Source organism: Theropithecus gelada, chromosome 13 (assembly GCF_003255815.1).
Source record: "Theropithecus gelada isolate Dixy chromosome 13, Tgel_1.0, whole genome shotgun sequence".
Taxonomy (NCBI): domain Eukaryota; kingdom Metazoa; phylum Chordata; class Mammalia; order Primates; family Cercopithecidae; genus Theropithecus; species Theropithecus gelada.
The window spans coordinates 20,844,846-20,869,315 of NC_037681.1; the positions used below are offsets into that span (position 1 = coordinate 20,844,846).

The following is a 24,470-nucleotide window of genomic DNA, read 5'->3' on the forward strand; positions in this document are numbered from 1 at the left end:
TTCAGGTCAATGATTCTTTTTTCTGCTGTGTCTAAATTACTGTCAAATCCATTGATTGTCTTCTTAGTTTATTTTACTTTTCAGTCTCACATTTTTCATTTAGTTCTCTCTTATAGTGTCAAATTTCTGCTGAAGTTCTCCACCTTTTCTTTTAATTCCTTGAACATATAAAGCATAGTTTCTTTACAATAAGTCCATTGTAAATGAGTGAATTTATCGTATCTTTGTAAATTTAAAACTTTAAATTTTGTAAGTTTAAAAGCATGGAAGGAAATACCATATAGTGCTTAAGGACACAAACATATGTAGTAAAAATGTAAAGAAAAGTATAGCATTAAAAACAGCAGACTCAGGGTGATGATTCCCTTTGAGTTAGAAGGAGAAAGTGGTGATTGGAAAGGGCTCAGAAAGTAGGAAATAACTGTTTTACTTCTTGCTGGGTGAAGAAAACATGGATCTTCATTCTCCTTTTCCATGTCTTAAGAAGGTACAATCAATAAAAAGGCCAATGCACAGGTGTGTGTATGACATAAGGCAGTGAGGAGCGAATAGCAGGACAAACGGTGCAATGTGCACCTGCTCCTCTCAGCAGGGTTCGCTGGGTGAAGCCAGGGCTGAAGCAAGGAGTCTACGCGGGAGCTGGGGCTGAGCGGGCAGCTCGCTTCAGGGTGGGCACAGGGGGAGTGCAAATATTGGGTCAGCGAGTGTCTGAAAGGCAACATAGTCTCTGCTGGATTTGACAGAGGGCATGAGATAGAAGAACGAAAGTTGGCTCTGAAGTCACTCTAAGGACCAAGGAAATCCAAGGATGGAATTTCCATTTACTGAAGAGGAACACTGTGGGAGGGGCAGGCTAAGTGAGGAGAAAGAAGAGCTTGGATTTAAACCCATGAGGGCTGAGGTGTTGTTCCTTGTCCAAATGGAGCTCTCAAGTGCATAGCTGGAGAGGGGAGTCTAGAGTTCAGGGAGGAGCTCAGGTAGCCCAAAACGGAGGTGGATTTCACCCTGCATATGAGACACAGGACCTTTGCCTACCTTACAAAAAAAATAAGAACAAAATTGAAATATTAAGTTAGTAAACTTTTAAAAATTTTATTTACAGACAAGTCTGCCACATCACCGTAAGTTTATGCTACTGATGGAAATGAACAAATGTAGCCCCATAAGGAAGAAAAGCTGAGAGCTGTCATATGTCTAAAGACACGGTATCAGACTTCTTTGTAATCACGTTTCTATGATAAATGCATAGTACAATTTTTGAAAGCATAAATATGATTTCTAAGGATTCATATTCTAGTTAATAGCTACAACTCTAAACATTACTTCATACCTCATTTAAGCTGATTTCTTTTTCTCCAGTCACTTTGCAAATGGAAATGTATGCATTGAAATTCGTGGCTCTACCCTCAAGATTCTCAAATTAAAATACAGCTACCATATACATGGCCAGATCAAATGCTTAGTGATGTTTGAAAATGTTCACAAAAGAACTATGAGCACATAAATTGTAGGATAGTCTATGGCACAGCATGTGTGATAAAGTTAGTACAAAGTATTTAAAGATATGTCAGTCAACTCTTTTTATATAGAAAAACAAGATCTTTTACATACTGAATGGAAATTGTGTAGAACAGAAGTTTTTAAAATTTATATTAAACATTGCTTAACTAGTAAATCCTGTCAGTGTAGAAATAATTTTTTTTGGTAATTCTCAAAGAAGAAAATAGTATACGCTTTAATTCATGGCTACATAGTTGGCTGGAAAAATGCCAGTCTGACCTCGAAGCTTTCCTTCCCACCAATCAAAATGTGAATCTGTTTTTGATATAACTGTGATTCTGTCTCCAGCTTGAAAATTCAAATCCCCAGGCTGCTGTCCTTCAAATGAATACAGCGCTGTCACTTCTATGGGTGGATTCAAATTGCCTGAAACAAGAAAAAGTATTCACATATTTATGTTCTTTAAGGGAGAAACTGGGGTATCTGCTGGTAAGATACAAATTAACCACTTAGGGCTTGGCATGCTGGTGTCTTGGAGGCTGGCAGAAACCACAACACACAGTCTGTGTAACTTTCATCACATTATTAAACTTATTTTTCTCTGCACATTATATACCTAAGGATTTAGCACATGCTTCTGGTTATAATTTTCTAAATTTCGAATCATCTATGAGATAATACAATTTATATATTTTTCCATTTTAATAGAGTAGTCATTGCTGTGGTCTGAATGTCTGGGTCCCCCTGAGATTCAAGTGTTGAAATCCTCAACCCGAAGGTGATGGTGTTAGAAGTGGGGTCTCCAGGGGCTGATGAGGTCATTTGGTTTCCCCCTCAAGAATGGGATCAGTGTCTTTACAGACAGAGCCTGAGGGGAGCTTCTTGCAACTCCCTCCTTGTCAAGACGCAGCAAGATGGCACCAACTCTGGAGCAGAAACCAAGCCCTTGCCAGACACTGAGTCTCCTGGAACCTTGATCTTGGAATCCAGCCTCCAGAAGTGTGAGAAACAAAATTCCATTGTCTATGAGCTGCCCGGGCTATGGTGTTTTGTCACAGCAGCTGGAAGGGGCTAAGATAGCTGTGACAGTTTCATGGATGGCAGACGTGGGAGAAAGGCAGATACGTGAGCTCATGATCAAACCCTAGGGGAGTCAGCTTTAAAACCTGGCTCTTTACTCACTGGGCTTGAAGATTGCAGCCCAGTTATATTTTGCTGTTTCATCAGCAGACATTTCTTCTCCCTGGGCTTTGTGGCTGTTTACGTTTCTGTGCTTAATTGATCCATCCTCTCAATATCAGAGATAAATTGGAATTAGCACAGGCAGGAGCATCTCTACATGTTTCACAAGTACTTCAATGCAATGTGTATATCCACGTATTGTAGAAGGAAGAAAATACTTTGAGAATTGAGCAGTTAACATGAATAAAGGACATTAAATATTATAAACCATATAACATCATAAAAATATAATGAAACAGACAGTTTTTGAGGACTCAGCTAAATGGAGTTTGATGCTTCTACATGTCATATAATTCTGTGCATAAATTAGGCAATTAGATGTACAGACATACAGAAAACACCAATAACCAGACTCTAGAGCCAGGTCCTATTTGAACCCATAAAACAACAACAATAATAATAATAATAATAATAAAGTGAATTTGGTCCATCCGTAAGAAATAAAAATAGTCAACACTTTAAACTACTCTGACTAAAACACTGAATTTGTAGCTCACACAAGATGGTGCTACCGTTCTTTCTTTAAAGTACGTGCCATCTAGTTGAGTTCTAAAGAAATAATCCTAATAATAATTTCACTAGAGATAATACTGGTATAACTACTTTTTCTATAATACAAAGAATTTCTGTATATTTTATTTCATCCTATATTTACTTTTAGTTTACCAATTTTAAGGAATAAGGTTAAAAGAATGTCACCAAAATAAAATTTTGACATAGTCTAGAAACAATAGAGTAAGTTAAACGTTCTGAGTATACGATTAAATTCCACACATGTTAATGAGCAGTCACTGCCAGGCACTGCGAAGGGGGCTGTGCTCTGCCCTGGACGGGGCACCCTGGACAGGGCTCACGCCATGCTTCCCTGTCATCAGATCAGGATGTAAGCTCATGCTAAAGAAAAATTCATCCTGGAAATCTCTCATTCATGATTATATTTAGGATATCCACTAATAAAGTTGAATCTTAATTAACCAGACCAAATCAGTGAAGACCCTTCAGGAACTCTTTCTCCTCCCTCTTGTCTCCCAGACACGTTAGATAACAGGAAGAAGTGAGTTAAAAGAGTGCTTGTGAACATCAGGGAATGTGCTGGGAGCTGTAGCCATCTTAGCTACCATGCATTTATACATTGCAGTCTCATTTGTAAGATCAAAAATGCATAATAAGGACAATGACAATAACAGCACCAATCGATGTGCATCTGGGAAGAGCAGCCACCGCGAATTGCTCAGGCACATGGCAGACACTCACACACGCTCCACTTACACCGCCCACTGCAATGAGCCAGCTACTCCTATCCCACATCACAGAATTTGAAACTGAGCCTTAGAGATGCCGAGTAATTTGTCCAAGATCAGGATCCAATGAAGCTTGTCTCCAGGTCATCCAAGACCCTCAACAACCTCACAAATATTAAATTGTGCTCAACAGACCAAACTGACATTTATCACAGCATTTTACTTTTATGAGGCAAATGTTCAAGGAGGATTAGTGTGGTGCCCTGCATCACTGGGTTTCCAGACTGTACAAATAACAGTGTCTGATGCTATGGTTCCAGGTAATCCCTGATAACTGAATTGGTTCTAAGTGGTTCCGGGTAATCCCTGATAACTGAATTGGTTCTAAGTGGTTCCGGGTAATCCCTGATAACTGAATTGGTTCTAAGCAGTTTCAGGAATATATTTTATGATGAATAATTAGAGAAATAAATATATTATGAACTAAGAAAGAGAAAGAAGGAGAGATCACAGACCTGGTTTGGTCCCTGCCCTCACATTCCGGTGTTGTCTAATTTTCTCTGAAGTGCAGATTCCAAATGAAATGAGGAGAAAGCAGAGTGGGAGAGGAGGGTAGAGGAGCAACATGGGTGGTTTCCAGGTGCAGCTGAAGGCAAGGCCACCACTGAAGGTCTGAAGGGGCCGGGATCTCACATTTTTCCTTTACTGAGGCTAAGATGTGTGTTGACTGTTCCTTGTGCTGAATTCCTCACCCAGTTCCTCACCCAATTCACCGTAAATGCCTCTGCCTCCTGAGGAGGAGTACAGGAGCGTCAGGAGTTGAGCAGTTGTTGGAGAAACTCCATCCACATGAAAATCACAGGAGTGAGGCCAGCAGATCCAGGAGCCTACCTGCTTTCTGAGATAACAGTTCACAAGCCAGTTAGTGCTGTCCCCTGTTAGTTTTTTTTTTTTTAAACTCCAAATCACTTAAAGTTTCTCTTTAATGTAAATATTAGAAATAATTTTAACAAGGAGAAGTTTAATGCCCACAAATGAGTTCACTAAAAAAAGGTGAACCAAGTAATGATTCCTTCCACGAAGACAAACCTTCCTGGTTACCAGGAAGCAAACCCCACTGAGTTACTGAAAAGCTGGGCGTTCACAGGGGCCTTTCCTTCTGCACAACATATGCCTTTAAGCTTCATACTCAAGTGCTTACAAAACCGGAAGGATCTCTGAGGGAACTGGCCGTTTCCTTCACAATGTTCCAGTTTAGTTCTGGTAGGGGTTAAGTTTCCCAAACAGGAAGCAGAATTAGATTCCAGTCAGCACTGGTGATTGGCAGCTGCCCTGAGGCCCAGGATTAGAAAGGCTGGTCTGAGGATGTCCCTGTTTCACTTCCAGTCCACTTTCTCACGAAGCCTGCATAAGGTAGCCTCCTTGCAGCCAGCACCCCTGGCCTGACCTGTTTCGGGAGAAAAATCACAGCCTTGGGAAGGTCACGACTAGGGGAACACAGCCTTTGCCAAGAGCCCTGTGAGGCAGAAGACAGCCCCTACAACAAAGTGTTATCCAGCCTAAACTGCGCGTACCGCCCCGGTGGAGAAACCCCACCCCGGACAACTATGGGATGGGTAAGAGGAAGGGGAAGAATGCCGACGTTGGAGGGTCCAGGCTTTTGGTTACGAAACCATTCCTTCCAGAGTCCCTAGAGGGAAGATCAGAAAATTGGACTGTGCATTTCCAAGTCTTGTCTCCCTGAGAGGCCCAAGAGCTACGCAGCTGGACCTTCCAAAGGGCGAAGCCAAAAGATGGTGGGAGGAAAGTACAGGTGATGAAGCGGACCATCACGCCTGACAGCCCCTCTGTGGGGCTGAGACAGACTCAGGAGCTCGCACGTGGAGGACTGAGTGTCCTGCTTCATCAGGTTTTCAATTTAAGGCTCGGGCCCTGGGGCCATGTAACTGTGACTTTTCTCTGCAGTGATGGTAAGAAAACATGAGGAAATCCTTGGTAAGAGGTTAATGCCTTCACAGCTGCTTTTAAAAAAATACACTAACGTAAAGTAAGTTTTATTTAAAAAGTGGACTATAAGTCTTCCCTTTTATTTTTTTTCTTTAAGAACCTCTTTGGAGAATGGGCTAAAGGAATATTATCTCAGTTGTAACTGAGTTACAATTTACCTTGTCCTGTCCTCAAATACAAACACAGAAGCAGCCGAGAAACCAGCCATGGCAAGTGAAGTTACCTTTGGGTCCCACAGGTGGTAAGTGAAAGTACGGGGGTTCAAATTGGAACCCCTGTCACCACAGCACACTTAAGAGTTTAGTTTCTTATCATGAAACATTTTTCCTTGGTGCCAGTTATAGGAAGTTTCTAATAGAGAAAGGAACTCTAGTTCCCAGCGTCACATTACCACGGCATTCTTTGCGGGATCCGTGGCCTCAGCTCTCTTTCAGCCAGCTTCCCTCAGCTCCGTCTCTCTGTAGGGACCCCTCCCTTCCCAGGCAAGTGCAGCCAGTCAGCTGACCTTGTCAAGTTCAGGAGTGCTTTACCAACTAGACACCTAAGTGTAAGTCTAATCTTGAGTCTTTAAAAGTAAGAGGCTGTGTAAGATAAAAATTGAGGTGTTTACGCTGTCTTGGTGTCAACATTTACACCTTAATCACTTTTGCTTCTAAAGAACATGTATCCAAAGGCCAAACTTTTCATGTCTCTTTAACGTGGCCTGTAACATGGGTGTGAACCACAAAGGGTGAAACACATTTTTAAACCTCTCAGAGCTTTCTCTGCACACCTAAGACCACGGCATCTTCTGCAGGTGAGCCAGACCATCACACCTGCTCTCCGTACAGACTCCAGGAGCAGACGCTCAACCCCCACAGGAGAACCAGCTGGGAAAAACACCGGAGCGGGAGGAGAGACCAGGGTGAAGAGAAAGGTCACCAACCCTAAACCCGTCAGGAACACGCTGACCTCGCTTCAGGGGATGCTGCTTAAGAGACCTTTTCGACATATTTTTATCTGCATGATATAAATTTTTAAAATATGCTTGAGTACCTAAGTTTTTGGAATTTTATTTACATGAAATGTTTAATTCTCCGACAGTTATATATCCAGCAGCATACGGCTTTGTGACTCCAGTGACGAAAGTATTCAATGTGAAAAAATAAACAGGCTATTTTATGATTGTTTCACTTTGCCCTCAATTTGTGTCCCACTCACATTTGCTCAGTTCTTTCCAGGGAACCTCTGAAGAGTATATAAGACAGGTTGACGGACCATTTTCACTACGGTAGATCTTAACAAGTTTTATAAAGCAGCTCCCAATAATAACAAAACATTTGAACGTGAAAAATAAAATTCTCAGAACTATAAAATTTATGGTGCTAAAACACAGAGAAAATAGAATAAGGATCAAATCGTAATTCAGAATTAGCAAACTTTGGCATTTTATCTCCATTGTAAATTCAAAAGCTTCCGGACAGCAAGTGTTAAGGAGATCACGTGCTCCTCAGAAGACGCTATAGCTCCCGGGGCTCAGCAGCGCTGTCCCCAGCACACACTCCCGACACAGACAACACTGACCCTACACAGACAACACTGACCCTACACAGATGACGCTGACCCTACACAGACGACTCTGACCCTACACAGACGACACTGACCCTATGACACTGACCCTACACAAATGACACTGACCCTACACAGACAACACTGACCCTACACAGACGACACTGACCCTACACAGGTAACACTGACCCTACACAGGTAACACTGACCCTACATAGATGACACTGACCCTACACAGGCAACACTGACCCTACACAGACGATGCTGACCCTACACAGACGACGCTGACCCTACACAGACGACGCTGACCCTACACAGGCGACGCTGACCCTACACAGGCAACACTGACCCTACACAGACGACACTGACCCTACACAGGTAACACTGACCCTACACAGGTAACACTGACCCTACATAGATGACACTGACCCTACACAGGCAACACTGACCCTACACAGACGATGCTGACCCTACACAGACGACGCTGACCCTACACAGACGACGCTGACCCTACACAGGCGACGCTGACCCTACACAGGCAACACTGACCCTACACAGACGACACTGACCCTACACAGGCGACACTGACCTTACACAGACGACACTGACCCTACACAGGCAACACTGACCCTACACAGGCGACACTGACCCTACACAGATGACACTGACCCTACACAGATGACACTGACCCTACACAGGTAACACTGACCCTACACAGATGACACTGACCATCAGCTTCTATCCGGGGCTCAGCAGCGCTGTCCCCAGTACATGCTCCCTACACAGACAACACTGACCATCAGCTTCCTGTCACCCTCATTATGTTAAAGGCAAGTAAGACAACAAAAGCATAGCATTTTCTTTTCTCTTTTTTTTTTTTTTTTTGAGACGGAGTCTCGCTCTGTCGCCCAGGCTGGAGTGCAGTGGCCGGATCTCAGTTCACTGCAAGCTCCACCTCCCAGGTTTTCGCCATTCTCCTGCCTCAGCCTCCCGAGTAACTGGGACTACAGGCGCCCGCCACCTCGCCCGGCCAGTTTTTTGTATTTTTTTTTTTTTGTTTAGTAGAGACGGGGTTTCACCATGTTAGCCAGGATGGTCTCGATATCCTGACCTCGTGATCCGCCCGTCTCGGCCTCCCAAAGTGCTGGGATTATAGGCTTGAGCCACCGTGCCCTAAATGAAGTACTTCTCAAAATAATGTGAATATTCTATAAATTAAAGAAAAGGGTTGAAGACTTCCCAGAGATTTTCATAACCTATCAGATTAATTAGGAAGTTTGTGATCACAAAACGAATATGAATCATTTATAACATATAGATTTATTGATTTACCAACTCTCTCGTGATAGCTGGAAAGTCCAGGATAGAGCTTACATTCATTTCTGTTACCTGTCAAAAAAGAGGAGAATGGTGATTTTGAGAACTTATTAGTACATATTATATAAAACACACAAAATTGCCAAATCCTGCCCTTGCTGAGAAAATATTTTAAATCCACTAAATTGATAGGATCATCATCATTTGATTGTGCCTTAAATCAGAAGGTGTGCCTGAATAAAGCCAGAAGATACATGAAGTATAAGGTAGATGATAAATACCTGATATCTGTATGACACAGAAGTACACACACTATTCTCATTAAATTCAGATGACAATTCTACTAGGTCCTTCTTCAATTGCGTTGAAGGAGAAGAAACAGAAATCACTGATTCATGGAAGGATTTACTGGGCACAAGAGCCATTCACTAACTGCATCCACATTTCACATTGGATTCCTGTTCTGACGCTCTGGGGGCAACATAGTGTAGAAAGAGGCAGGATGGTCTGGGGTTTGCTTTTCTTCTTCGACTGTAGAAAACCGGATTCTAACAGTATAGAAGATGAAGAGCACACCCTGCACATCGCGTTCAGCTTTAAAAAGAACTTATCCAGGAGCTGGAGATCTGGAGATGGTGTGTCTTAAGTGGCCTGTGCCCACACCCGCTTTTGCAGTCTCCACGTACTCCTAAAGACAGGCATACACCAGTTTGAAGGTCATTGGCCTACGAAATTTGTGAAAGTAAGAATTTAGAAATAAACATTGGTGGGATGGGGAAAAGGATACAAATATCCCATGAGAATCTATTTTAAAAACGGATTAGAAATATTTTTGGGCAAGTGACCAGATATAAGACAAACAAAATATAAGCAAATTAAGATTCCTTAACTGTGAAAATCGGTACTTAAGTAGAAATAGAAAAGTGCATTTCATTCGCCATAGCAAATCAAAATCGCAAAGTACTTGGGAACAAATTTAACACAAAAGGCACAGAAACGACGAAATCTTATTGAAAGACATAAATAAAATCTCAACAAATGGAAAGCATGAAATGGTAAAATTATTATATCTCAAATTAATCAATGTACATGTAACATTATGTAATTAGCATCGAAAAATTATAGAATGGATGCAAGTACATAATACTATTTCAATTAGAATTGCATATTTGGGAGGAGGGGAAAATTGGGAAAATGGTCTCAAATTATATGAAGACTAAGTGTCCAGTAAATGCAAAGACAAAAAAAATCACAAGAAAATCTAGGAGACTATGAATACACTCTTGTATAAGAGGTGGGAAGACCTTAACCATGACCAAAGTATCCAAATCTATAAAAACTAAATGATAGACATATTTTTAGATAAAATTTAAAACTTTCATATAGTAAAATTACAGAAAACAAGATCAAAAGAAAAATGATAAATGTAGAAATATGCTGCAACCCAAATGACCAACAAAACCTGTAATAGAGATAACATTTCCATAAATTGAGAAAGCAACAAATATCCCAATAGGAAAAACAGACCAATGAGATGAAGAGACTTTTCAGATAAGATTAAATCCAAAGCACCAGCAATTTATATGAAGAGATGTGTACATTCACTAATGGGAATAAACACAATCCAATTAACAAGGAGATGTGATAAGCCTTGACTGGCAAAATCTTCTAGATGCTTCTGCACTAATAGTGGTGAGGAAGATATAGCTGAAGAATCTCATAATGGATGTAATAGTTGAAAATGCACACAGTGGGGAATGAAAATGGTGGAGAATGTGTACAGTGGGGAATGTGTATAGTGGGAATGTCTATGGTGGGAAGCCTATATAATGGGGACTTGGTGGGAAGGTTATGGGGGAGTACAGATACTGGGGAGGACATATGGTTAGGATTGCACATGGTGGGTGGTATACACGGTAGAGAGTATGGCGGGCAGTATACATGGTGGAGAATGTATACAGTGGAGAATGCATATGGTGGACAGTAACCATGGTGAAAAATGCACATGGTGGGTGGGACACATGTTGGGGAATGCATATGGTGGAGTCTACTGGGAAATGTGCATGGTAGGAAATGCCTACGGTGGGAAGCAACTATACTGGGGACTATCATGGTGGGAAGGTTATGGGGGAGTATGTATACATGGTGGGGAGTATGTATGGTTAGGATTGCGCATGGTGGGTGGTACACATGGTGGGGAATGCCTGTGGTGGGGAATGCCTGTGGTGGGGAACGCATATGCAGGTGAATGTTATGGTGGGGAATGATTGATGAGACTCTAAGTAGTAAAAACTTTTGAAAAGTAATCTGCTAAATCTGTTAAAACTTTAAAAATATATTATTTGACCTATTATGTCCACTCATGGTAACTATCTCAAAAACATAAAAGTGCCAGTATATATAAATATTAATTTAGAAGTCTATCAATTGTGGCACTGTTTGGCATGGAAAAAATCTGAAATAAAGTTAATATCCATCAATAGGAGAGTGACTGAGTAAACTATACACATTTGTGCCATGGAATATTAAATAATTAATTACAACTATACCAGTTGACTTAAGGATTTGAATGTGGAGTTGTTGAGCAAAACAAACCAACAAATAACAAATAAATAAATCAAGAAGATACAGTAAAGCACGTATAAGATGATAGCATTTTTATGAGACAAAATAAAACTATTCTGGCCATGTTTATGTATATGTTTGTACATGTCATGTGTAGGACTACACAAGAACGGAGGAAAAAATGTGGAAGTTCATAATTTATGTTGTGAACCTGGTTTTCCTGAAACCAGGGTAGAGGAGGGTATCCTGTAAGTTAAAATACAGGTGAAATGGAAAAAAGGAAGCAACACAACAAAGGAAAAGAAAAAAAATACTGCCTTCACTGACCATCCATATGAAAATATGTGCATTTATATAAAATTATGTGTGTGTATATATATGTAAGGATATGTAAATAAATTGAAAATACTTAGTTTTTAAATAAAGAACTTAAGAAAAGGTGAGGTTTAACATAAAAGGTTAAAAGTAGATACTAGTTTTAAATTTTTAGTTTACTGAATTAAAAACTGATGTTCAAAACTTGAGAGATACAGCACGTGAGAAACGATGGTATTGCACGGAAAACCTGTAGGGGCCTAGCCGCAAAGGATGAAGCCGAGAAGGTTTGTCGAGTGAGGCTGAGGCTGCAGAAACGTGGCCAGGCTAACTTGTACACCGGCAGGGACACAGCTGTGACTGCAAAATGGGGAGGGCACCGCTCGTCTCCCCAAGAAAGGGTTCGGGGAACACACGAGGTCACGGTGGGAAACACCCAGAAGCCGGCGCAGGCAATCGCTGAAGGGGGTTCTAGGGCAGAAACAGCCTTCGGAGCTTTTCAATCGTTAACTGAAAGGCATTTTTTACGTTAAGGTCCACAGTCATTTTAAATCCACACTGATAAGGACTTGATACTAAGAGGATTTTTATAAGTGAGAGGATTTTATACATGCATGTGCAGGTATCCATTCTCAGTGAGGACATTTTATATATTTTAAAACATACATATGGGTCAAATTTTATATAATCACTGAGATCTAAAATAAAAATAAATTCAGTGCTCACATCTCATTAGTCACTGCAAACACGGGTTTCAACAAATCAATCAAGTGAACATGAATCAGCAGTGGGCCGACCACCCGAATCCCAAAAGAACAGGGGACAACGCAGGGGCAGGGGCAGGGGCAGGTGGGGCATGAGGAACAGGCCTGGCTCCTGAGCATCTTCCTGGGAGGGCCACATCTAGACCAGACAAAGGCACAGCCAAAAATCACACGAGGGACTTGGGCTCAAAGCTGGGGAAACGAATACAGAAAATTGAGGAGCAGCCTGAGGGCAAGCCTCCTGCCTGCGCGGAGCTTCACCATTTACTCCCCGAGCTTCACCATTTACCCCCCGAGCTTCACCATTTACCCCCCGAGCTTCACCATTTACCCCCCGAGCTTCACCATTTACCCCCCGAGCTTCACCATTTACCCCCCGAGCTTCACCATTTACCCCCCGAGCTTCACCATTTACCCCCCGAGCTTCACCATTTACCCCCCGAGCTTCACCATTTACCCCCCGAGCTTCACCATTTACCCCCCGAGCTTCACCATTTACCCCCCGAGCTTCACCATTTACCCCCCGAGCTTCACCATTTACCCCCCGAGCTTCACCATTTACCCCCCGAGCTTCACCATTTACCCCCCGAGCTTCACCATTTACCCCCCGAGCTTCACCATTTACCCCCCGAGCTTTATTATTTACCCCCCGAGCTTTACTATTTACCCCCCGAGCTTCACCATTTACCCCCCGAGCTTCACTATTTACTCCCCGCAAACCTCAGCACATGCCGTCTCCTACTGACAGCAGTTACGTTTCTACATGTAATCTCTCTCCTCCTCTTCCGAAAGTTCTCTAAAGGCCAGATCTACGTTAACGTCACCTCTGTGCACCCAAAGCCACCGCACAATGACTCTTGTATAACAGTCAACCATCACCTCCAAGTCCCTACTTCAACATCCCCCTATTCACTGGTGACCTCCATATACAAAAAACAGACACACGAGAGTGATTCACAAAATGAATGATAGAAAAAAAGATAAAGACCAAAACCTGGTGCTTTATAAATGTCATCTAGTTTAAAAACCATCTTACGAAATCCTGAGCTCCAAAGAACATTATGTTGAAACCGATATTCAGAATTACAAATGTGTGAGTATATAAGAAAAAAACAGGCTTGTTTTGTTGTCATTTCAAATCAGGAGGAGAACGGTTTCTGAAAGAAATGGCAAAGAAAATAAATGAGAAAATCTTTAAAGATAAATATCTTTGTAGATTTAAGAAAGTATCTTATGAATAGAAACAGAAGTTTTCATAAATTATAGCAACGACAATTTGTCTCATGTATTTAGAAGAGGCTGAGCACTGATTTTACTCTCTTAAATACGTTAGTTCTTCTATTTAACTCTAAAGTTTAACAGTGTATCTTGATTTCTAAACAATAACATTTAATAATTACTTAATTACAATTGCATTTTAATTGCAACAAAAATATTTACTTTGAGAGCCAGAGTTCAGCTGGACTGGTGCAGGTGACTGCTGTGGTCTCGACAGTGGCTTTGGAGGTAATTCTTTAGCCTGGGAGAAACAAAAAAATAAATACACGTAATTTTAAATCTTGTTTTTACTTAGGCACACATAATTCTTTTCTAAGGAGTTTATTTAGCAAACTTTTATTATATGTGCTTAGTAATGAGGCACTCTCAAAGCTCATATGCATCCCTCTGGACTCTGTGTAATTGAACTGGACGACAAGACTCAGATGTGGACCGGGTGTGCTCCTCTCATGCCTGGAAGCCAACGTCCCCCAGGCACCTCTGACTATCTGTGCAAGGTCTTAGGGAGCTGCGAGTTGCAGGGATGGTAATTGTAGTAATTGGCTTAGCAAGCGACTGGCAGAGGCAGTGGCAGACAAACTCTAGGCTTGTTTTTACTCCATGAAACAGGCATCAAACCAACTCTGAAAGGGCTGTGGAGCCCCATGAACAAGGCACACGAACTCCTTGGTGCCCCAGGGCCTAACGTACCAAGGCGCCAGGATCTGCAACTATTATTCATGTCATTGTTATTACTGAGACAAGGTCTTGCTCTGTTGCCTAGGCTGAGTGCAATGGCATGGCATGATCTTGGCTCGGTGCAACCTCATGGGCTCAAGTGATCCTTCTGCTTCAGCCTCCTAGTAGCTGAGATTATGGGCACACGCCACCATGCCCAGCTACTGTTTCTATTTTCATGATAGAGAGAGGGTTTCACCATGTTGGCCAGGCTGGTCTCACACTCCTGATCTCAAGTGATCCGCCTGCCTCGGCCTCCCAAACATTATCTGTATTATTGATACAACCAAGTTCCATCCTTGGAGAAATGCAACCACAAAAGACAAATGACGTCTTTCCCTGAAATTTGTATAGAGGAAATGTCAAGGTAGCATGACCTTTTCACAAGAATGTGAAGTCAGTGAAATTACGAAGGAGGCTTAGTAGGTTCTTGGGAACCTGGTATCAGGGACAGAATGTTCTACAGAAAGAGATTTTCTGAGAATACTGAGTGAAACATAAAACCAAACGGTACAGAAGACTTCCTCTGCTCCCTTGCTGCTTTTCTTGCATTGATTCGTTGTCCTTCATTTTCATACTTTTCGGTAAAGGAATCAAGAATTTCATAAAGATCTTCAGCTTGAGCAGGCCGCGGTATATCTCCAAATAAAATGTCATAAGCTCGGATATCTTGACAATAAAATCTAATAGGAAATATAAAATTAAAAACATTTCAATATACACAAATCTTTTCTAAACACAGCATGTGTGCACACACGGTGTGTATATATAATCATTCATATATAGCACTTCATATACACTACTTTTTAAACATTAACTTTAAGCAATATCCCATGTTCAAGTCTTAAATGTACCCCAAGTTCACCTCTACAGGCAACTACCGTAAATATCCTTATATGTATCCTTTCTTTGTTAACATAAAAAGCACATCCATATTATCATAGAAATACTTATACTTGCACATATATACATACACACATATTCATATATAAACACATATAAATATACACACAAGTACATATATTTTTATAGGTTTTTACTTTTTAAGTTTCTTTAAAAAAGGTGACTATAACCGTGGCTTTGTAATTTCCTTAAAATATTTATTTTTATCAAGATTAAATAAACATTTACCTTACATGTTTGGAGGCCCTGTCATTCATTAAGCAACATATTTGTTTTAGTTTATCCAGGGTTTAGTTGAACTTTAGTGGGAAGGCCTGCCAACAGCCTCAAACCAGAAGTTTCTAAAAGCATTCTTTTGTTAACTTTTCTCAAATTAATAAAACCAGGAGTTAACACATCACTTTTGATTTTATAAGATGAATAGTTCTGCAAACCTTATTTTTCCCCATCCCTCCTATTTTCTACCTCTTGTGGTTTATATTTAGCTTTATCAAATAGTGCTGTTGGATTCCTGAGTGAGTCAGTGGGGTAAACACTGGGTGCTTTGTCTCGGATAGTGGCGGGTCTGTCTGCCACGCGTGGCGAATGTTAACGGCCAATGCCAGCGGGGCCAGCCTCATCAGGCTGGCAATTAGTGGAACTTCTGCAGGTTCTGGAAGAAGTCCTGCTGTCAGTCTTAGCTCTTTATCTCTTTCTGGGCCTTCACACATATTTTAGTGGCAATTTAGAGCCACTTAATTTGCATTTTAGGAAAAATTAGCCAGATGCAATTTAAAGTAGAAACTTCCCTTTACCTCTTAGGGTACCTCCAGATTCTTTTTTTTTTTTTTTTTCAATCAAACTGTATTTCTGTATTTTAAATTGTTCTCTATTTGACATAGAGAAAAGACAAAGGTGGAGTATAGAACAGGAAACCTCACAACAAGGAACACCGACTGACCCATGAGTTGTAACTGGTGTGCCTTCCACAAACATCTGAAAATCACTGAAATCGGTGCATCCAACTAAGGGTATTACTACCTTACGCTTACGTTTCCTTTTTTTTTAATACTTTAAGTTCTGGGGTACATGTACACAATGTGCAGGTTTGTTGCGTAGGTACACGAGTGCCATGTTGGTTTGCTGCACCCACCAACTCGTCATCTACATTAGGTATTTCTCCTAATGCTGTCCCTCCCCCAGTCCCCACCACTCCCAACAGGCCCCGATATGCGATGTTCCCTTCCCTGTGTCCAAGTGTTCTCATTGTTCAATTCTCCCTTATGAGTGAGAGCATGTGGTGTCTGGTTTTCTGTCCTTGTGACAGTTTGCTGAGAACGATGGTTTCCAGCTATCTTAAAATGCGAAGTGGAAAAACAGCATTTACAGTTGAATATATATGGTGATTACCATCATATATGGTAAGACAAAATAAATCACGCTTAGGAAAATGTTGGAAGGCAGTAAAGCAAAATGTGAATTGTGTTAGTCTTTCAAAGGGATCGAATGTTTTTTCTTTTATTTTTTGTGTGTCTTCTGCATTTTCCATGAGCATATATTATTTATATATTTAATTTTTAAACATAAGAGACACACTTAAAACCACATGTTGTAAAAAGGATATATAAATGTACCCTGCAAATTATATCAACTCTTTAAGTATTATTTTCTCATCACACTTTCAATTAAAATCACTTTAACTTGAACTGACTTTCTATTAGTTTCTTTCCTTTCAATCAAACAGCTGCCTTCTAAAGACACGCCTGCGAAGAGTCCCCTCGACTTGCAGTACGTGAAGACGGCGGCCGAGCTTCTCAGGGCCACGTTGCCTTCCAAGTTCCTGCAAAGCACAAGATTTTGCGTCACAAAGCTATGAGCAGCTCTAAGCCCGAAGATAACTATTTAAATAGCACTCTTCTTCCAGCTCAAATGAATTATCTTGTTCTGTACCTTCTTCAGCTGTTTCTATGTTTTACTTACTGTAGGCCTAAATTAGATGTTTTAATGTGGCCTAGAGGAAAAACAGGCCAGGGGGAAGAACATACATGAAGTTATTACAGAAGGCTGTGATAATATAGAATTGTGTTGCAAAAAGTACAGTGCAGAATGTGTAAATATATTTTAAAAATTTGTAAGTCTGATATTTTCCAACTGGATCGTCCTCTCTTAAAACTGGGAAATACATCTCAAGAGTGCTAAATAATTTGGATTCTTTTTGCATTGAGTATTTTCATGGAACCAAGAACATTTTTAGATGATTTTACTGTGTAATTTCTATAAATAGTGTGGGTATAAAATATTTCTACATTGCACAATTAATCCAAGACTAGCATTTCATTAATAGAGAAGAAAAATACACTTTAAGTACCGTAAACACGGCTCAAAAAAACACATCCATATCCAATTTTTATGATTTACTTTGAAAAAAGCTCTTTCTTTCCTAATGGAAGCTGAACTTTATCATAAAATCTGACTTGCCTTTGGCTCTCTCAAAGCTGAAGGTGGATTTTATGTTCAAGCCTGACAGATACAATGGCCTATGGTTCTAAAACATTTCATTATTTCTTGTGTGTTCTGGTTTCAGATTTTCTAGCTTATCTCACTGGCTGTGTTTTGCGAATTTCCTATTTGTGATGACCTCGAATATTCTGGGCATGTATAAATCTGGAGATGTATAAATCTGTTCATTTTAATTCAATTTCCTATTAATGCAAAATAAAACATGCAGTTGTTAAACCTTTACTGTCTAACATCTATTTAAAGAACTCACCTTCCCAAGGGCCCGACCGCCACAGTCAAGTTCCCTCCAAGGGTTAGATTTCCGCCTTTCGCAAAAGCTTCCACAGCACGGTCATAATTCAGAATTATCACCAAGTCTGATACCTAAAGTGTAGAAACCCACTGATTTAAAAATAGTTAAGAGTAAATATCATTTAAAACTCATCTTGACTAAAACTCAACTACACCGTATGCATTGCAGCAAAACACCAATAGAAACAGGAAAGAATGTGAGACAAGAGCCATCTTTTTATTTTGAGCTGATGAATTATGAAGCCAATATTGCCACAGGTAATTACAGCAAACCCCAGTGAGCGTTTACTGTGCACCATGTGGATACTGTGAGGTTTGCCTGCATCTTGTCCTTTAATCTTCCACACAACCTGGTCGTGTAGGTGGTGATCCTAGGGTTTAGTGGGGTTAGGTAAACTGTCAGTGCTAACAAGTCAAACGAAGGTTGGAGGAAGGGATCCGACATGCTCTCTGATCTCATCAGACTAAACACTTCGTACAAGCCAAGCCCGAAGAGCACAGCACCAGGGATGACGGAGCTGAAGGTCCCGAGAGACTTTCTGTACTTCCCTCCTGGCCAGTGGTGTGCTCCTTACTGGAAGCTGAACCTGGGCCACTTCACTATAGGTCACAGAAGCTCAACATATCAGAAAGCAAAGTAGTTTCCACTAGGAATGCCTATTTCCATGACTTAATTTTTCTTTTTTTTTGAGAAAGAGTTTCATTCTTGTTGCCTAGGCTAGAGTGCAGCGGCATGATCTGAGCTCACTGCAACCTCCACCTCCAGGGTTCAAGTGATTCTCCTGTCTCAGCCTCCCAGCCTCCCGAGTAGCTGGTATTACAGGCGTCCACCACCACACCCACTAATGTTTTGTATTTTTAGTAGAGATGGGGTTTCACCATGTTGGCCAGGCTAGTCTTGAACTCCTGACCTCAGGTGATCCACCCACCTCAGCCTCCCAAAGTGCTGGATTACAGGCGTGAGCCACTGAGCCCAGCAGACTTAATTTTTCTCTAAATAAACGCAGAAACTACAATGAGATTCAACTGAATGCTCAAGGCAAGTCAACATAGCGAAATCATTTGTTTCTCAAATTCATCACTGCAGTGTGGAAGCCCAAAGTTAGACCTGAAAAATAACATGACCCATCAAATGAGAGGCAGCATGGGTTAGAGGAGGCAGCATGGGTCAGGGAAGGCAGCATGGGTCAGGGGAGGCAGCATGGGTCAGGGGAGGCAGCATGGGCCAGAGGAGGCAGCATGGGCCAGAGGAGGCAGCATCGGCCAGAGGAGGCAGCATGGGTAAGGGGAGAGAGCATGGGTCAGGGGAGGGAATATGGGTCAGGGGAGGCAGCATGGGTTAAAGGAGGCAGCATGGGTCACGGAAGGCAGCATGGGCCAGAGGAGGCAGCATGGGCCAGGGGAGGCAGCATGGGTAAGGGGAGAGAGCATGGGTCAGGGGAGGGAATATGGGTCAGGGGAGGCAGCATGGGTCAGGGGAGGCAGCATGGGTCAGGGGAGAGAGCATGGGTCAGGGGAGGGAGCATGGGTCAGGGGAGGGAGCATGGGTCAGGGGAGGGAGCATGGGTCAGGGGAGAGAGCATGGGTCAGGGGAGGCAGCATGGGTCAGGGGAGAGAGCATGGGTCAGGGGAGGCAGCATGGGTCAGGGGAGAGAGCATGGGTCAGGGGAGGCAGCATGGGTCAGGGGAGAGAGCATGGGTCAGGGGAGGCAGCATGGGTCAGGGGAGGCAGCATGGGCCAGGGGAGAGAGCATGGGTCAGGGGAGGGAGCATGGGCGAGGGGAGGCAGCATGGGCCAGGGGAGGCAGCATGGGTCAGGGGAGGCAGCATGGGTCAGGGGAGGCAGCATGGGTCAGGGGAGAGAGCATGGGCCAGGGGAGGCAGCATGGGTCAGGGGAGGCAGCATGGGCCAGGACACCCCTGGTGTGGAGAACCAATGTCCATCCCAGCTCCGTTTCTCGAGAGCTGTGGACCTTGTGTTCTTCTAACCAGCCTCTGTGTCTCTGACCACTCTGTGTTTAATATTTGCTTTACCAGGACCCATACCTCATGGAACGATCGTCAGAATCAGATAGAGGTGTCAGGTGCACCTGGAAGTTGACAGAGTGCTGGCATGGGGCTCAGTATTTGGGCTCAAAAGTAAAACTAGTTAGGTGGGAACTCCACAACTCCCTTTTGCATGCTGTGCGACCTTGGGCAAATCATTGAGCTGCTGAAAGCTGCAATTTCCTTCTCTGGAAAATGGGTGTAATAATAGTGGCACACATTCAAGGCTGTTTGGGGATGAATTGAAATCAGTTCAATACAACATGCAAAGGTCAAGCAGACTCGTGTTTAAAATATGTCTTCATTATACAGTTATTCACATTTTTTAATCAAATCAATGCTCTCAAGTCAACATTTTCATATGAGTGACAGAAAAATCCTGTTATAACCAAATGAGATTATACTTGAAAGGCCCTAAGAGAGTTCCTGATACAAGTATGTTCTTAATAATGTTCAATTTGAATCATTTTATGAAATAAAATACACTTAAGATCTGTAGGACAAACTAAATCTACCAGATAGCTGACCCACACCCGATGCTTCAGCTTGACGCTTGCCAACTGTTCATTTTATTTTACATATAGACAATTTCTGAGGATTATGGTGCTGAATGACAGATAATTATTTAGCTTTTCTTATGCAAAGTTAAGCATTTTCGCCAATGATTGTATAACCTGTGTCTTATATGTATTTTTAGATAACAAATTTGCCTTGCAGAATACTTGCCACATACACACTCAGAAAATACACATTTCTGCCCATGACCTTGTAGCTACACTGGCTCTTATGTTCTACTTCGGCTTGGTGCATCGTGGTACAGTTAAGTAAGGCCAAGCTATGAGAGGCAGCTGAAGGAAAAAAAAAATTTTTGATTTTTTTTTTTTGGTCTGATCTCTCTTTAGTTCTTTTGCAATAAGAATAAGATAATATTGCGTTTTTTGGTGACACTACCGATTAGCCCAAGAACCAGGTCAAAAGCTCTGCAGACAGCTTGGCGAGCCTGTGAGCAGCAATAGCTCTCAGTTTATTTCCACAACGTAGAAGAAGGAGCAAGACAAATTTCCTGCAGGAATCTGGATCAGCTGAACAATACATTGGGACGGCACTCTCAGAAAACCCTGTAAGTATTTGACAAGACTTCTTTAGAAGTTTGCATTAAAACTCAATGATATCACAGTCTGATCAAAGAAATAAGACTTGTGTTTTATTTATGAGATCAGTAGGGTGACTATGGTTCACAACAATCTATTGACTATTTCAAAGTAGCTAGAAGAGAATAATTTGAATGCTTCCAGCCTAAAGAAATGACAAACATTTAAGGTGACAGATATCCCAATCACACTGATTGGATCTTTACAAATTGTATGCATGTATTAAATTATTACAAGTGCCAGGAAAATACGTACTCCACTACAAATCAAAAAATAAAATTAAAAAATAAAACAATAACTCAGATGCAAGTGTTTCAATTAAATAAATTCTTAAATACAAGAACGTGAAAAAGCACAGCTGCCATGGAGCGGAAGCTGCGGGACAGAACGTCCCTCTTCTCTGCGACTGAATGTCCCGAAAGCAGCTCCTCGGAAGGTGCCACCCCATCTCCCTCTCGTGTGGTCAGCCTGCTTCACACCACACAGCTGAGTCCTGGGCAGTTATCCTGTCAGAGCCTCACCCCCTTTTGGATGATTGACTGCTGTCCGCCTTCAAGCCCCACATCTGGACAACCGGCTAAGAAAGCTGGGCTCCCCCTCCGGCCTGCAGTTCTCTCTCGCCACTCTTGGGCTGGGCTTGGAGCCTGCCCCACGCTCCCTACCCCACTCTCCCTAAAAGCCTCACTACAAGGGGAATAAACCTCTCCCTCCCTCCTTGTGTGTGGCACGACCAGTCTCAGTCTCTCAATCTGCAAACCAAGCCTAAGCGGAGGCCCTCCCGGCAACTCCCTCCACGCCTCGGACCAGCAGATCTTTTCCTTACATCCCATTCTTAGGGGGCTTAAACACTGGACTCTGGTCTCTAACAATAATTTAGCCTCAACTGTAACCCAGATACCTTCCTCTTCAGTAAGGTGAAAGGGCCCATCTAAATTCTCCCTGGAAAAAGCTGAGTAATTTTTGTTTTCTCAAATTCCAATCTTGAGTAAGAGCCAGACTGCTCTGGCTTGATGGCCCAGTGTGAGCTCTGGCGCTGGAAATACAGCAAAGGACTGTACACGTCCAAAGCCAAGGCAGCAGCAGGACTTTCTGAGCTTTGGGCTTTGCTACAACTGCTATCCAAAAAGAATCCGTCAGTGGTATTTAAACGAAATGTAGCATTATCTTTCCTCAGACTACCAACTTTCACATCTTCACTTCTCACAATCACAACTCTCTTTACCAATCTCTCTCTTTATCACAAAAACTTCCCCCTCCCCCAAGTAATCCCTAATCCAGATACAGGTATTCAGTCACTAATTTAGACCATTATTCAGTACCTCTGATGTTCCAAGAACAGGGAACTCTCCGCCCTATAGAATCTGGGAGTCTAAAGGTTGAGCTTGTCAAACGTAAATTAACCCATGCCAGTCTTCTGGCTAAGCTTAGGGTCACTTACACTTACGCCCCTGGAAGAATGAGTCTGACATTCACTCTCCAGCGAAACCACGGCACAATGCAATAAGCTATCCAGAAGCAGCCTCAGGCAGCAGGGGCTGCGAAGCAGCATCCTTTGCATAACTAGATCTTGTTAGTTAAGAGAACTGACCTTAAGAACACACAATCAGACCTTAAGAACGACACTAGAGCAGAGTACGAGTCTGAGGCAGAGGGAGTCATGGCAGGACAAGCGTTTAGAAAATTTCTTCTACTTTTTGACCGAGTAGTATTGGTTGAAAGGACTGCTGCTGAAACTGTAACCAAAGGAGGCATTATGCTTCCAGAAAAATCTCAAGGAAAAGTATTGCAAGCAACAGTAGTCGCTGTTGGATCGGGTTCTAAAGGAAAGGGTGGAGAGATTCAACCGGTTAGCATGAAAGTTGGAGATAAAGTTCTTCTGCCAGAATGTGGAGGCACCAAAGTCGTTCTAGGTGACAAGGATTATTTCCTATTTAGAGATGGTGACATTCTTGGTAAGTACGTAGACTGAAATAAGTCACTATTGAAATGGCATCAACATGAAGCTGCCCATTCCACTGAAGTTCTGAAATCTCTCATCATGTAAATAATTTCCACATTTCTCTTTTATAATAAACTAATGATAACTAATGAAAAAAAAAAGAACACACAATTAAGATTGCAATCTTTTTCCACCAGGATTCTCTAAGAGAATTAAGCTCTAATGTCCTAAGGCATCCATTGGTTAGCATCTCCCCAGATATTCTAGAGTAATAGCACAAATAATTAAGAAGGTGGTACTCAAATCCCTTTCTGTGTTTGGAAGGTCAGATGAAGAACCTGGAGCAAATGTTAGGGTTTTGCAGTATTGGACAGGTGGAAGGTGTGGGAGGTGTCCGAAGGAAAACTGAGACTAACCCAGGCACAAAACAATGTGCCACAACTTTAGCCCAGAACCAGCAAGATTTGCTGCCAGTCACAAGTATCCAAAGGGAAGGGGGTACTTAAAGACCATTTTATTCAACTTTAAAATTTTTTATTTTACAGATTTGATTCAGGAAGATTAAGTACTTTGTTCAATGTTCTGTAACTACTAAAAGAAGAGCTAAAACTTAACAATGACAGTTGAATCTCCATTCCACCGTAGAATGTATCTACAAATCAGAATGCCACTGCAATGGTAGCATAAAGAGGCCACAGACCCTCTCGAGAGCGAAATAACCACAACTGGTAAAAATTATTTTAAAAATTAACACTTCTGGAAATTGTCCTAAGGGCAAACGGCAAGTGAAGAAAATGAAGACACAATGATTCAATGAACACTATTAAATATTGGTAAGGACAGAGAGAGTTGGTGACATTTGCGCTACAACCTGTGCCCTGCTGCAGGTCAGCCTGATGGAAGCTCCTCTTGGGGAAGGGGGTTTGCAAGAACACAGACTTCCTTCCCCTAGCCCCTGGTCAGGGCTGCAGTATCTCCACAGGAGAGGCTTGCTGCCAGCGTTTCTCTTCCCACAGCTCCATGTACAGAAGCTCCATTCCAGGCAAGAGCAGCTGAGAGGTCTGGAGCTTCCTTCCTCCACCCAGAACCCATGTGTAAGTGGAGGCTCCAGCCCAGCACAACAGTCCAGGAGCACCAGGGCCCAACC

At 42.1% G+C, this 24,470-nt stretch overlaps 1 protein-coding gene and 1 pseudogene across 3 annotated transcripts in view; one reads left to right on the forward strand and one right to left on the reverse strand.

Moving 5' to 3' along the window:
- Window positions 1-1,059: 1,059 nt before the first annotated feature.
- Window positions 1,060-24,470, reverse strand: part of SH3YL1 (SH3 and SYLF domain containing 1) — a 47,471-nt gene continuing 24,060 nt past the window's right edge. Inside the window, exons 5-10 of one of the 2 annotated variants that reach the window (XM_025405825.1) lie at window positions 18,147-18,259; window positions 17,088-17,216; window positions 15,009-15,177; window positions 13,940-14,018; window positions 8,871-8,927; window positions 1,060-1,926 (exon numbers count right to left, since the gene is read on the reverse strand). In XM_025405825.1, coding sequence (XP_025261610.1) covers window positions 1,736-1,926; window positions 8,871-8,927; window positions 13,940-14,018; window positions 15,009-15,177; window positions 17,088-17,216; window positions 18,147-18,259 — 738 coding nt within the window. In that variant the 3' untranslated portion in view covers window positions 1,060-1,735. The remainder of the gene's footprint in view (window positions 1,927-8,870; window positions 8,928-13,939; window positions 14,019-15,008; window positions 15,178-17,087; window positions 17,217-18,146; window positions 18,260-24,470) is intronic. The other variant, XM_025405826.1, reaches the window with a different exon arrangement.
- LOC112636988 lies at window positions 23,042-23,484 on the forward strand (annotated as a pseudogene). Its single transcript, XR_003122367.1, has one exon. The product of XR_003122367.1 is annotated as a 10 kDa heat shock protein, mitochondrial pseudogene (transcript).